Genomic DNA, 15,948 nt, shown 5'->3' on the forward strand with positions numbered 1-15,948 from the left:
TCACCTCTTCTAGGATTTTCAGTGGATAAAGCTAGGAAATTTCTATATTTTAGAGAGAATAAAACTGAGTTCTTTCACCACTTTCAGATATCATTCTATTTTCTAACTTGCATTATTTTCATTGAGAAATCATTGGAAAATTTTACCCTTGTTCCCCATATGTAACATGTCTTTTTTTCTCTAGCTGCTTTTAATTTCTTCATCACTGTTTTTTTTTCTTTTTTTGTGATTTGATTGTGATGTGTGTTGGTATGTTTTCCTGTGTGTTCATTCTGCTTATAGTTTGTTGATCATCTTGTATCTGTGTGCTTGCAGTTTTCATTAAATATGTAAAAATTTATTCAGAAATTTGGAAAAACTTTTTTCCATAAATAATTATTTTCCTCCCCTTCTGTTAGACTGTTTGACATTGTCCCAAAGGTCACTGAAGCTCTGTTTTTCAAATGTTTTTCTCTCTGCTTCATTTTAGATAGTTTGTATTGCTTTGTCTTTAAGTTCAGTGAACTTTCATTTCGTAATTTCTGACCTACTGGTAAGTCCATTCACTAAATTTTTCAGTATAATCCCTTTCAACCCTGTAAGCGCTATTTTTTTTTTATTTTAAGGGTTTTAATGGAAGTAGACTACACATGCAAAAAATTCCAATCACATTTATACTATGTTCTTTTTTATTTCTCACATTTTCTCCACATTATGTTGATATTTTCTTTTATAAATATATTTTTAAAATATTTACTATCTGGCTGCACCAGGTCTTAGTCGTGGCCCTCAGGATCTTTACTCTTCACTGTAGCATATGGGACCTTTAGATGCAGCATGGAGGATCTTTTTTTTTTTCCCCTCAGTTGTGGCATGTGGGATCTAGTTCCTTGACCAGGGATGGAACCCAGGCACCCTGCACTGGGAGCATGGAGTCTTAACCACTGCACCACCACGGAAGTTCCTCTTTTATATTTCTGATACTTATCATGGATCCTTGAAAGTCCTTGTCTGTTAGCTGCATCAAATGTGTTATTTCTGGCTCTGTTACGTTGACTAATTGTCTCCTGGTTACATGTCACACTTTCCTGCCTCTTCCTCTGTCTTCTGATTCTCCACTGAATGGTGCAAATGCTGAGTATTATGTTGCTGAACGTCTGGATTTTGTTGTCTTCCTCTTAAGAACGGCAGTCAATCTGCTTGTGAGCAGCTTGATCCTTCTGAGGCTTGTGCTGAAGCTTCATTAGCGCAGATCTAGAGTAACTTTATTTAGGGCTAATTGGACCTGCTCCTAAGATGCAGTCTTTCTGGGGTCTTTACTGAGTGCCTCAAGCATTCAATCTTGTCTCTTTACTTTGGTTGGTTAGAACTCAAACTATATATGTTGGTTAGAACTTAACAGTGTGAGCTCAGGTAGTTGTTCCACTTTCAAATCCCCAGGGGCTGTTCTCTCTCAGATCTTGTGAAATCTCATTACATGCAAATGCAGCTTAGCTCTTCAGATTTATGGAGCTCTTTCTCTGCACATGTTCTCCTCTCTAGTGTTGGCAAATTTTGCTCCCCAACTCCAATCTCTACTTTCTTATTCTAAGCAAGACTGCCTTGCTCTGCTTATATCCTGCACTGGTGTCTGGCAAATGCATTTCTGTAGAACGTCTGGGCGATCATGGGGTTATCTCACTTGTTTTCCATCTCAGGAATCAGTCCTACACTACTTACTGTCCAATTCCTGAAAACTGTTCTTTTTACATTCAGACCAGTTTTCCAGTGGTTTATAGTGAGAGAGCTAATCTGATACCAGTTAGTTCACCATGACCAGAGTGGAGGTTCTTTCTGTAGTAACTTATTTTTATCATATCTTTGTAAAGTATCACTCCACTTCAAACTAGAATTCAAAACAAAGCTAGGTCTTTATGGCAGACAGACTGAGAAGTGGGTTATATAATCCTGCATACCAGGACAAAAGCTTTAGCTTTTACTCTGAAATTAGAATTTACTGGAAGGTTTTGAGCAGAAGTGAGGTATAACTTGTATTTTAGTAGGATCATTTGCTACAGGAAGGATAAAGTGCCAGATAGCAGGGGGAAGAAGCAGTCAGTTAGAAGGCAGCTTGACATTCCAGATGAGAGACAAGAGTGGCTAGGAAATAGTAGCTGTAGAAGTGATAATAAATAACAAGATATTAGATAGACTTTGACAGTGATTTTGGATAGATTTAATAACCTGACAGTTTAGATGGGAGAAAAATTAACGATTCTGACCAAGCAACTAAGAAAATGGGACTGCCATTCACAGAGATGGGGAAGAATATGGGAGAAGCAGATTTGGTGGGAGAAGATATAGAATTGAGTTTAAAATATGCTAGTTATGAAATATATATTAAATACCCAAGTGAAGGTATTGATTAGGAGGAACATATGTGAGGGAAAAGGTGAAAGTTCATGGAAAAAGTCTCGGTCAGAAAAAGAAGTTTTAGAGTAACTAGTATGCAGATTTTATCGCAAGTCATGAGTATGGATGGGATCACCTACAGTGAGTTGAGTACAGACAGAAAAGAGAAGTGGTCCCTCTGGTATGCTAATATTTACAGGTCAAAGAGGTATGGAAAAATCAGCAAAGGAGGCCGAGAAGGAATAGGAAAAAAGCCAGAAAAGCATAGTATCTACAGGCAAGAGCAGAAAGTGTTTCAAGTACAAGGGAGCAATCATCTACATCAAATGCCACTGACAGGTCAAGCCCGTAAGTCCTGAGAATTCACCACTGGATTTAGCATGTGAAAGTCTCTGGTCTCCTTGACAAAAGTAATTTTGACAGAGTATCGGGCATGAAAATCTGACCATGATGTTTTCCAAAGGAAATGGCAGAACAGAAATTGGAGACTTTTACTATAGAAGCAACAGTCCATTAAACTCCATTTTAGTGTGATACGAAGACTGCTATTCAGAACTAGTGTTGTCTGCCAGATAATTAGGGATCTAAGCCAAAATGAAAAGCATTAACAGTAGCTGCTTATGGCAAATGAGGAATTTAAATGCCCATGAATTTTCTGACAATTTTGTTTGGGGCAGACTCTTGAGAGTCTCTTGGACTGCAAGGAGATCAAAACAGTCAATCCTAAAGGAAATCAACCTTGACTATTTATTAGAATGACTGATGCTAAAGCTGAAGCTCCAATACTTTGGCCACCTGATATGAAGAGCCAACTCACTGGAAAAGACCCCGATGCTGGGAAAGACTGAAGGCAAAAGCAGAGGGAATGACAAAGGATGAGATGGTTAGATGGCATCACCAACTCAGCAGACATGAATTTGAGCAAACTCCAGGAGATAGTTGAGAAGAACAGAGGAGCCTGGCGTGCTGCAATCAGTAGGGTTGCAAAGAGTCAGATAAGACTTAGCAACTGAACAACAATGGGTGTTACGTGATTCTACTCACATTCAAAAATGTACCTGTTTTTTAGATTTACTTCTTGATAAACTCTTTCTTTTTTGATTATGCATACATGCATTAAATGTGCTGCAATGTGTATATGCAACACGTATACAACCCCAACTTACAAACAGATTTTGCTTTAGAACTCTGTTTTTCTAAAACAAAGTCAATACTTTGGAATATTTTGGAATCCTCTAACAAATAAAATAATGAAAATACCTGTTCTATTTCTAAGCTATCAAAAGTTAATTCAATCCATAAAAGTAGGTGATTTGCATGCCTGAGTACACATAGTTTGAATGGCACTTCTGATGGAGATTGGGCATGTGAGTCAATGTTTGGAACAATGACTAGAGTCAGCACTGTGCCAGGACAGGAGGACATGAGCAAAACCCAGACGTGGATTTTTCTACTTGACTGTTAACATCAAGAGAGCAACAGTCAAGTAGAAAAGAGATGATCACACAAATAAGGAAAACTCCAAATATAATGAATGTTATGATGATAAGGACACTGTTCTCCTATGAGAGGAAGTAATAGCAGAATTTTACCCAATTGGGAGACCAGCAAAGTCAAGGGTGATTAACATGAACCGAAGTTAAAAAGAGAAGTGACCCTGAGATGAATAAATTTCTCCCCAGGTACCCTAAAGAGAGTTCTTTCCCTCATAAGGCATCTCCCAGCTCTAAACAAATGGTAATAATGAGCATAGTTGGGGACAGAAGGTCCTGATGGGACTGCAGGGTCAAAGGCAGGATTTCTAAAAACACATTTCCCCAGACTTCTTCTTTTAGAACCCTCAAGCTTCTACTGAATCAAATTACCTGGGAATGAGGCCTGGGAATATGCATTTGAAACAAGCTTCCAGGGCTCCAGCTGCACACTGCAGTATGAGAATGGCTCTCCAAGACAACAGAGACTTGGGATCCTAGGTGACAGTCTCATAGCTCCAGCAGAATCTCCAGTGTTAGCAAGAGAGGGCGCCTTTGGCCAAGGTTAAGAACACACCCATGGGCACAGGTAGCGAAAGGAAGGGATCTGATGGCGGGTGGGAGGCGGTGTGAGGGGGTGGGTGGTTGGGATGAAGGGTAAGCAGGGGTGGGACAAGGTCAGAGACACTACAAGCAAGCATGCTAGAGCCATGTGCACTCCTGGTAGCGGAATTATTTACTAAGTAAAAGGCAGCAGAGCATAGCAACCGAGAACTCGGGCACAGGAGTCAGGCAGTCTTGGGTTTAATCCAAACTCTGATACTTATTAGCCATGTGAGCTTGGGCATTAACCTCTCTATGTCTTAGTCTTCTCATTTGCAAAATCATAATAATACAAAATCTACCTCATGAAATATTTACTTTAGAGAGTGTTGGGAGGATTAAATACCATAACATAGTAGTTACTATCAACAAAGTACTGTGACCCGTCAGAGACTTTTACAGATCTTCTGTTTGTTCTTAGAACAATCTTCCATAAAAGGCATTACCTGAAATCTTCTCAACTTCGTATTCCAGCCCTGACCTCTCCCCAGAGTTCCAGAATCATGTAAATTTGATGCCCGTTCAGCATCTCCCCTTGCCTGCCTAACAGGCATCTCAAGCCCAACATGTTCAAAATACAGCTCAATTCTCCGCACTTTCCTTGTTCACCTGCCACTCCCCCCAGCTGGCTGGTTTAAATAAACAGCATTCTCATTCACCCAGTCAACAAGCCCCAAAGCTGAGAAGTCTTCTTAATTTCTCTCTTTTCCTCATGTTCCACATCTAATCTCTTAACCAGGTCCTGCAGGCTCTACTTTCAGAACGGATCCCCAAACCAGCCGCCCTTGCCACGACCACTGCTGCCACACTCTCTCCCCCAGGGCCACTTGGGCTACTCCAATAGCCTCGTGACTGTTTTCTCTTCCTCCACTCTAGTTCTCTACAGTCCAGTCTCCACACTGCAGAGATTTTTTTAAATTACAAATCAATTTGGGGAGGTGATGAAAATGTTCTCAAATCTATCGTGATAATGGTTTTGCAACTCTGTGAATATACTAAACACCACTAAATGGTATGTGTTAAACGGACGAGTTGTATAATATATGACTTAGCAATCATCTGTTTAAAAAATAAATCAGCAATTCTGAAACTGCTATGCACACTATGAGCCACTGACCAAATATGTAAACGGATGGTGACTGATGGGAACCAGGTTTAGAGTGGAAGTTACAGCTAACCAAGAGGGTCCAGCAGGAGTGAGCCAGGTGGTACTGCATCAGAACCTGATATTCCAGTATAATCCATGTCCTTTATTTCTCAGCCCTCAGTGAAACAAGCAGGCAGTGCCATACGATGCTACGTGCTTGAAATAACTGAAGAAGAAAACCCCTTTCCTAGCAGAAGAAGTGCTGATCAAGGGGCAAGCAGCAGCAAGATTTGGAGAAAAGGAGTCAATTTCTGGATCAAGCCTGGTGGATTTTTGCCCTCAAGGAGCTCAGGGTCTTGAAAATCATGAAACAAATGGCTAATGACAATTCTATGATGGGCACATGGTGCTACAGATCACAGAAGACGAACACTTCCTCTAGCTCTGGGGTGCTAGGGAAGGTCTCCTGGAGGTGGTGAAGCTAAGTTGAGAAGGCAGAATTAGATGACAAAGAGAAGGAAATAACAGGAAAAAGGATGGGAGGCACCAAGGCAGAGCAGCATATGCGGCGACCTGCTTGGCGAACTGTGAGTGATTCAGTAACTCTGAGAGTAGGTGCCAAGCAGAAACCATGGAATAGGCATGGCTGCAGAGGGTGGCAAGGGTCAGCTCAGAAATGAAGACTGTGCATTGCATCTTGCAGAACTGCACCGCCACTAGCCACCTGTGGCCGTTTAAATCAAATTAATTTAAATTAAGGAAAACTAAAAATTCACTGTGTTGCATCAGTCATATTTCAAGTGTACAGTACCCACACATGACTAATGGCTACCAGACGGGTTAGCACAGAACATTTCCATGTTCTTGGACAGCAGTGTAGAAGGGAAGAGCCACTGACGATTTTTATCCAGGAGCATAACATACTCAGACCTGTACTTCAGAAATATCCCTTTGGCCACAAAATGAGATTAGATTGGTGGAGCAGACTAGAGTTTTCCTAATGAGATCCAGGAAAAAGGTAAGACCTTATACTACAGCACTGATTTGTTTTAAATGTCTGCTTATTAAAAGAAATTGGAACATTTTAATAGTTTGATATGAAGAGGGATAAAAAACTATGTCCATCTAAGCCAGACCAGCATAGGAGTTTGAGCATCGCTATAGGAGTTTCTGTCGCGTGTGCAAGCTCGTGGAGCATTTTAATAGCATCTTATTAGAAAGCAATGTGCTGCACCTAGTCAGCTTCTTAGCAGCAGGGACAGTCAAGAGGTATCCAAGGCAACAGCCTCCAAAGCATATGTAAAAGTGTGTGTGTGTGTGTGTGTGTGTGTGAGAGAGAGAGAGAGAGAGAGAGAGAGAGAGAGAGAGAGAGAGAGAGAGAGAGAGACTGTGTATATGTTCTACTGGCCATTTGTTAGATCTCAAGAATTCACGCTATGGTCTGGTTCCCTGACGTCCCCCAGGCTCCTCTAACTCACATAACCTTGCTAACTTCCTCCCAAAATCTTCCGTGTTTTGACCAAAGGTACCTAACTCAAGCCAGAAAGAAAACCAACCACTTCCTTCCTCAGCACCCCCACATTCAAAATGTACCAAGCCTGTCTTCACCCCCAAGATCCCTCAAGCATCTCAATCCAAACGTGGAGACACTCAACTCACGATTTCTCCCCCTAGACCTGCTCCTTCTTCCCCTCTGCTCTGCTGACGGTCCATCATGGATGCAATTCTTGCTCACATTCTGGATCTCAAGCCTCAGTCCAATGAGAGGAGGAAACTATTCACATCAAAGTTTAGAAGTACGGAGTTGGAAATACTCAAGCTTGTAATCTGTACTAACCTGAGTTAGAACTGCTGAAGGGTTTACCTTAAATGCTTGAATGGAAATGGAATTTAATCCCAACCCAGAAGCCACTGAAAACTGGCAGGCTGCCCAGGCCATCAGAGACTCTGGAAACATGCCAACACCAAGACTCTGCAGTTCCATAAGATTATGTGTTAATTTTCAATTACTCTGCTTTTCTTTCAAGGAAAAAAAAATTGGAGAAAAAATAATTCCTGAGTTGCCTTGGAGAGGGTGTCACGAAGAATTCACACAAGGTAGCTGTTTCAGGGCGATGCTGAAAACCTCATTAGTTTTTGCTTTCCACCAAAGTCTATTTTTCGCATTTCACAGAAAGAGAGAATCAGTGGCCCGAGTCCACACATGCAGTGTCTGCCCCGACCAATTTAATTCTGTCTCTCGTCTCAGTTTCCCCACATCTCTTTTGTTTTCAGTCTGAAAAGGCAGCCTTCTGTGGCTTCTATCACTCCAGTTTTCTGTGGATAACAAGATAAGCTCTTTATCTTGGCGCCCAGTCAGAAAGCCATTTTAAAACCAGTATAGGACAACTCACCTCTTAACTTGGTCATGTTTCTATAGCTCAGAAGTAGTACTTATACTGCGGCACCTCCTGGCCTTTAAAAACTGCTTTCTCTTTCTTGTGAAGTATGGATTAAAGTAAAAAGGCTCTGATAAAATCTTGCCTTTATTTAAGGTCCCTTGCAACTGGTGACTTACTCAGGATCTGTGGCTCTTGTATTTACCTGTTCACCACTCAAAGGTGGTGTTATGTCCCACACAATCATCTCCATAAACTGAACAGAATAGCAAGAATTATTCAACCCTTGAGAAAAGTTAAGGGGGTAAGGGAACAAAGGTCTCCTGAAACAAATCCATGCAAATGGAGGTGTGATGTAATATACTTTCACGTGTACTTTTTTCAGAAACCACCTGAAAAAGCAGCTTATAATGACATGTCTCCTCAGCAGCCCCACCTTCTCCAGGGAAGTAGACTCACCCTTGTTTGTGAATTGACCCCTACCCATTCAACCATATTATTATAGGTGGGGCCACTGAACAGAAAACACCGGGGTGGGTAACATGACCCAAGATGGATCCAACGTAACTTCCACTGAACGTTTTGAAACTGGATCCACGGAATGAGGTTACGAAATGTGAACACATGGGTCTCCTGGCTTTGTTCCTGCTGCGTGGAATGACAGTTATATCAGGGAAGAAGGAGCAGATGTGCAGCGGAGAGGAGCGAGGAGGTGATGGGTGGGGAAAACACCCACACTAGTTGAGTTCCCCTTGCTCTGTCCGCCCAGGGGCCCAGCCACTACCCCCTGCTCTGCCCACAGCCTGGTCACAAAAACAAAAAACTCTTCTTTTCCCTAAGCCAATTCAAACTGAGCTTCTATTATTTGTAGCCAAGAGTTATGACTAAAATAGAAACTAATACTGGGGGTGGGCTGTAACTCTGGTTGGAACTAGCTGAGTCAAGGAGAAGTGTCAATGGTAGCAAAACTCTCCATCCAGGGAGGGAATACATCACTCTTTGCTGCATGGCTACAGAGCAAGGCCACTGGTTAAACAGTAATCTCTGGGATCCTAGGACTTGGATCTTGTGCCCCTCTGGCTGGAGCCCCAGGCACTTTGGGAGGAATAACAGGATGCAGCAGGGCTTTCCTGAAGTCTTTAATATGATGGTCCAAGAGAAAGACACACATTGTCTGGACGCCAGTGGCCTCAGCCCACCAAGGTGAGATGATTAGGACAAGTTGGGTTTTTATGGGGGTTGTATTGTTCCAGAAACCACAGGCATAAATCTCAGCTCTGGCAGGGTAGGGCAGGGGCAGGTGTCCAGTTATGCAGACATTCTGAGGCTGTAAGTGTTTCTTACACAGACTATGAGCCATCATTCTGTATTTCCCCCCACAGAGCCTTCCCATTCCCAGGTGGGCTTTCCCCCGGGTTTCTCAGTTGGCTTAGGTTTTAGATTTCTCCAGTCTGGAAAAATCAGTTACCACTCAGCCATCTGCTTTGCTGCTTCCAAAATGTTCTTGCTATTGTTTCCTCGACCATTTTTCTCTGTTGTTGTGGGCTTCTACTAAAAAAAAAAAAACACACACACACACACAACCTCTTGACTGTCATTTTCATGGTGTTTCAGGAGGAAATGGGCAGATATGTCCTATTTCATGTGACTTTCCTTCCCCCCAGCTTCTCTAAATTACAATTATCCTATTTTCAGATATCTGCTGTTACAGACTTGTGAGTTGTAGTTGTGGCTGTGAGTTTTAAAGATGTGAGCATTCTTAAAACTTCTCATTCGGTCAGTGGTAGACTAGGTTAATGAATCACAAAAGGCCTGATCCTGACGAATGGACATGACCCAGATATCCGGGACCCCATGCTGTCTGCAGGAGGTGGATAAGACCTCCGGGAAAGGTGAGTGTGCACTCATAGTCGTATTGCTGCACTGTCTCAGGAAGGAAAGCTCGTGGGGAGGGAAGTGTGTGTGTGTGTGTGTGTGTGTGCGCACGCGCATATGCACACTCTGCACACCTCTGTGCTGGGCAGCAAAACAGCCCTCTGCCAACAACCTCTGGTATTTTTCTATTTACAGGATCTCTGCTGCTCTTGACAGGACAACCTTCTTTAGGGGAAATGCTCCACCCTCAATTCTCCTGATACAGGTCTGAGAGTTTGGCTTATCTCACACACACACACACACACACACACACACACACACACACACACACACGCGCACGCTTATCACACACACACACACACATACAAGGATAGGCGGTAATGCCATCCAAGACAACAAGAATCCTTTCCTGGAGTCTTCTAATCCGAGAGAGGAAAGGCACAACCTCTTGAGTAACAAGGCTGAGGATGTGAGTTGGAAGCCACTGGCACCTGGAGCAGTGGCTGTTCTATAGGAGGAGGGAATGAAGACCACACTCTGAGAGGAGCCAGGAGATGGAGAAGCCAAGGGTGGACGTCTCGGTGGCAGTTCAGCTTCTGCTCTCCCCTTTCTTCTTTTTGCTGGGCTGTGCTGGTCTTTGTTGCAGCACATTCCAGGGGCTTCTCCAGCTGCAGTGTGAGGGCTACTCTATTTGCTGCATGCAGGCTTAGATGCCCCATGGCATGTGGGATCTTAGTTCCCCAATCAGAGGTCAAATCTGCATCCCCTGCATTGGAAGATGGACTCTCAATCCCCGGACCACCAGGGAAGTCCGTAGAAGGTTGTACACAAGGCTTTTCCAATGTTTTCATCTGGCTTAACTGGGTTTGTGCTTTTTAAAGTTAGATTTTAATACCTGAAGTTAAAAGAGTTCAAACTATTGTATCAAACAAATGCACAAAGTCAAAAGTTTCATCCTGGAGGTTTTTGTTGATGTCAAAGTTATATGAAATGCCCACAGAACTGTAAACATTTTTATGTGTATAAATAATTAAAAGTCAAAGCTTTAGAATACATTAAAAATATCAGCATCATTTTTCATATTGGTTTGAATGTAAGGTATGACTTAAAATAGTACAATAGTGCAGACCGTAATAATGTGATCACATTCTGAACCTTGGGGAAATAGAGGGGCAGAAGCAAGCCTCAGAGTAAATTAACTAGCAGAGGGGCAATTTAAGTCTGTTTTAAAATTCTGAAAGTTTGTTTTTTAGTATACTGTTCTGATTCTTTAACAGAAGCACATTTCTAGAAACTACTCAGTCTCAGACAAAGACGAAGTTTCTTTTCAACTATAGACATGTCAATATGAGAATATTAGAAGAATATTACGGAGGGCAAATCCCTAGAGGGGAATCTTTCAGGTACATAATTTACAGTTTCTCACATGATTGTCAGCATCTCAGCCCTTTATAAGTTTTTCTTCTGTAAAAAGTAACCATTTCATTTGAGACCATCTTTTATTGGGCTAATGAAATATTTTTTTCACCACTGGGGCTGTGACTATTTTTATATGCATGGCCTATCAGAAAGGTAGAAATTGGAACTCTTAATTTTTTTCCTGGGGCGTTTTTTGATACTCTGTGTGTTCTTGTCTGACTCAGTGATTTATGTCCTATGCTGAGCTCTAAAGAAAACCTCTTTCTGGAGAGTAGCCTTATGCCCCCCGAGGATTCTTTGCCCTTGTAGAGGAAGGATCTATGACTGAGATGACGTGTCAGGCTCCTGGCTTTTATCAGGCTCTGGAGACACAGGTCTGACGACATTCAGAGGAGAAAACAAACACTGATGAGTCCTCGAGGAAGTAAACAGGGTACTATCTGAAATTTATACGGTTTAGTAACTGGGGCCAGGAAGAGCCAGATCTATGAGTTATGCAATTAATGTCTGTATATCATCATTTCATCCTGAAATGAAATCTCCTAAAGTTCTAAGGACAATATTGCTGGACAGGGGCACCTTGTTCCCACGCAGCCTCTCTAACAGCTACTCTTCACGGTAAGTCACAGAGCTCTGCCTCTGCTCCAGCCTCTTACGGCTTTGGCCTCGCTTGGTCTGCTGGTCAGCCCCTGGAGAGTCTGTGACTACCACCGCTAGCACTGACGAAGCCTACCCAGAAAGAGATGCTAGCTGAACTGCTGACTTCAGAATATTCACCCAGGTTATACAGTATTATCTGAAACAACTTTCAGAAATCGTAGCTATTTTGTGAATGATAATGGCAGCTGGTCATTGACTACTGAGCTGGGGCTTTATGCGGCAACATCGAGCTTAAGGTTAGCAGTCCTCTAGACAGGAGCTGTGATGATTATTACTCCCAACTCCCTTCTTTCAGCCTGCTCAAGCAATGAAATATCATCCAGAAAAATGTACTCCCTCCAACAGACTCTAGCAACTACATTCAGCGGTGGGTCCCTAAATGCACAGTGCCCTTGGTCACCATACACTTAGGGCCCTCAGGGAGTCAGATGACAAAACTAGTAAATGAAGAGAACTCGGGGGAGTGAAGTCCTTGTAAATGGCGTTGCTACAACATAAAACCTGGACTTCTCTGGTAGCTAAGATGGTAAGGGATCTGCCTATAATATAGGAGAACTGGGTTTGATCCCTGGGTGGGGAAGATCTCCTGGAGAAGGGAATGGCAACCCACTCCAGAATTCTTGTCTGGAAAATTCCACGGACAGAGGAGCCTGGTGGGCTACAGTTCATGGGGTTGCAAAGAGTCGGATACGACTGAGCAACTAACAAAACATAAAACCCACAAGCTGACTTCTTTCAATAATCTACCTTGTCTTCTGAGTTTTGAAACAGAAACATTCCTGAGTTGATATTTAGATTCTGGGTCTGGCTCTGAATGTTATGAGCGTTTACCATAAAAAGCTAAGGCCAGCAAGGGTGACTGTAAAAGTGAGGCAGGTGGGAGAGCTTCTACTACCTTGTATTCTTTCATAAGCCTTCTGTCCCTCTTAGAGAGGGCATCCTCTGTAAATCAGCCCCACCTCCCCACCTGTTCTCTCAGTTCACTTCCTAAATAACAAGGACAGTATCTTACAACCTCGCATCCACACCCCATAACGTAGATACTATTATTATCCTCATTCTACAGATAAATCAACCAAGATAAGAATCTTGTGCAAGGTCAGGTGAGAGCCAGGATTCAAATACAAAATCAAAGGGCTCAGAAATCTGTGCACAGTTGAGACTGCTCATACCACTCAATTTTGCCCCAGAGAAGCAGTGTAGTTACTGTCCTGCTGGAGCGTCCTAACAAGGCTGCAGACAAGCACTGTCATCTGGTCAGGATGCTGAGTGTCCATGTGGGTAACACTGTATTAGCAAGACACTGATTTGTTTAGTCCCTAAATCCTCTACTGCAGGGTGGCGGATTCCTACGGTTTACTCCTTCCTTTCTTTCTAGGGCTATTTCCCAAATTTGCTCAATGATAAGAATCACTTGGAATACTTGCTAACCATGCGGCTTCCCAGGATCTCAGGGTCCACTGGGTCTGAGAAATGTGTGATCCCAGAAATGTGTATGTTTAGCAAGTGACCCAGCTGATGCTTCTCATCACTCCAGGCTGGGAAACACTGCTCAGGGAGTTTTACCCAATGTGAACAAACATAATTGCTCTTAAGTATTAGTATCTTAAGTATTATATATATAAAGTCAAAGCATTATTACGTAGATGACATTTCTATAGTTAAATTAATCCAAAGCAATCAGTACACACAGTTTCTTCAGGTTTACAGTACAAAGTGCTCTTCTTCAGGAAGGACTTGGGGAGTTGGTGGGAATATCTTCAAGCTTTTTTGTATTTTTTTTTTTGAGCAATGACTGCTGGAAAGAATTCTTTATTGGTGTGCCCTTGAGAAATTTTCTGCATTGCTCTGGTGAGGGAACAGCTTAAATCAGATGGGAAGTCAACCATTTCATACAGCTCTTTCAAGTCCCGCCTAAGAGAATTTTGGAGAAGAGTAATGAAATAAAGAGGAGAAAAGAGTATACTGTTCTAGTGCCTTGAAGGACCCTAAGGAAAGTCCTTGTATAATTAAGAGAGAAACTCAGGCTTTTCAACTTAGATACTTATAAATTCTATACAGAATGATGTAAGAGAACATAAGGATTTAGCTCAATTTATGCAGTCCAATCAGAAAGTAGTAATGATCTTTGACTCTCCAAGAACTTTAATGCAAAACTGTTGAAATTCATGCTCATCAAAATATTGTTTAATGTTAAAAAATAAAGATATCTCAAACAAGCCTAATCCGCTTTGACACCACATTCACTGGTTGTCACAAAGCAACAGTATCCACCTCAGGCACCACTCAAAAGCAGACTCCTTCAGTTGCTATATTTATAAGTTAGTAGGGAAAAAAAACAGGAGGATAAAACATAGAAGATAATATAAAAAGACAGTCAGAGGAAGAGAAGGAAACCCAGTCCTTTCTGCCCTGTGGAACGCTCTGCTTCTCAGGGCAGAGGTCAGCAGCCAGCTCCCAGCGGGGACTGAGGCACAAGCATCACATACCTCTTGGTGGGCGTGGGCGCCCCGGAGGACATGTGGCTCACCATGGTGTCATTCAGGTTCGCTGGAGGGCGAGGAGGACTGGAAGAAAAGACATTGACACTATATCAATAATTACCAGTGAAATGAGGGGAAACAAATGGAAAAGTGATAAGGGCAAAGGACCAACTACTAATATTGCTCCTGATATGCACAGAGGGATCCCTGAGGAATGGGGCTAGAAATCAGTACTTTCAGCCTAAGTAAACTCAGCAAGAAGGTCAAAGCCAAAGGACCCTAGAGCCACTACCCAATAGGAACAGCAAATTGTACCCCAGTGGCTGAAAGTTAAAGTGTTAGTTGCTCAGTAGTGTCTGACTCTTTGAGACCCCAAGGACTGTAGCCCACCAGGTGTCTCTGTCCATGGGATTTCCCAGGCAAGAATACTAGAGTGGGTAGCCATTCCCTTCTCCAGGGGATCTTCCTGACCCAGGGGTCAAACCCTGGGTCTTCTACATCGTAGGCAGATTCTTTACCATCTGAGCCATCAGGGATGTAACTCTGGTGGCTCTTGTTTTATAGTTTTAGCACCCAAGAATCTGAATTCTGCATTCCAGGAAGGCATTTACAGGAACACTAGGTGTGTGGCATTTGTGGTGTATTACAAAGGCTCCAGCAGCAACATGCCTGCTTTTCCTGAGATTTGGTTAAAGTTCACGGTCCTCCCTCAGATTTAGTTTGTATACAATTTACTGAAACATTTAAATTGTTAAATACTAAGTTCTTTTATCAATTCTTTACTAGAGTATTAACAATGAGGCCATATCTGTAATCCAAATTTAAATTTGAAGGTAAGCATTTTTGATAACTTGTCTTTATTGGTCAGTTTTCTGGACTCAAGGTTTCTTTCTTCCTCCCGTGAGTCTTGAATGAATGATTCCAAACTTACCAGAAAGAATCTGTGATTCTGCTTTTCAGCCATTCTTCAGCCCCTCTCCTTACCCACAAAGCTCAGTTACAAAGGGCTTCTGTCTTACACTTGGAACCACATGACTATTGCTAAATATTCCTCCTGGGAAATCACTCACTTCCTCTCCTAAACTGAAAGAAGTATTTTTCAGAGAAATTTGTCCATCTACAGCAGAAATGTGAGGCAGAGAAGTCCTTCTCTCGTATTTAGGTGTTTGAGAATGACCTCCTGGCTCCTTCTTATCTCTTAAAGCTGAGTTAATTATGAAATTGTTCTTTAGAGGTTATATTTAGCGAGTCCTAGTGAATACATATATGCGTGCATGCACGTTAAGTCGTTTCAGTCGTGTTTGACTCTTTGCGACCTTATGGACTGTAGCCCACCAGGCTCCTCTGTCTATGGAATTCTCCAGGCAAGAATACTGGAGTGGGTTGCCATTTCCTTCTCCAGGGGATCTTCCTCACTTAGGGATCGAACCTGTGCCTCTTACATCTCCTACATTACACTGTCAGGCAGGTTCTTTACCTCTAGCACCCTAGGAAACCCTGCATATTTTGGCCACACCATGTTGTATGTGGGATCTCAGTTCCTCGACCAGGTATGGAACCTGCGTCCCCTGCACTGTTGCGTCCCCTGCACTGGAAGTGCG

At 42.5% G+C, this 15,948-nt stretch overlaps 1 protein-coding gene across 16 annotated transcripts in view; it reads right to left on the reverse strand.

Annotated features, from left to right (window-relative positions):
* DTNB (dystrobrevin beta) overlaps positions 1-15,948 on the reverse strand; it is a 241,823-nt gene that overhangs the window by 65,441 nt on the left and 160,434 nt on the right. For 15 of the 16 annotated variants that reach the window (XM_027966577.2, XM_027966572.2, XM_027966578.2 and 12 more), the window contains exon 10: positions 14,354-14,431. In XM_027966577.2, coding sequence (XP_027822378.1) covers positions 14,354-14,431 — 78 coding nt within the window. Of the gene's footprint in view, positions 1-639; positions 13,779-14,353; positions 14,432-15,948 lie in introns of those variants that run through there. The other variant, XM_060411951.1, reaches the window with a different exon arrangement.

Source organism: Ovis aries, chromosome 3 (genome assembly GCF_016772045.2).
Source record: "Ovis aries strain OAR_USU_Benz2616 breed Rambouillet chromosome 3, ARS-UI_Ramb_v3.0, whole genome shotgun sequence".
Lineage (NCBI taxonomy): Eukaryota > Metazoa > Chordata > Mammalia > Artiodactyla > Bovidae > Ovis > Ovis aries.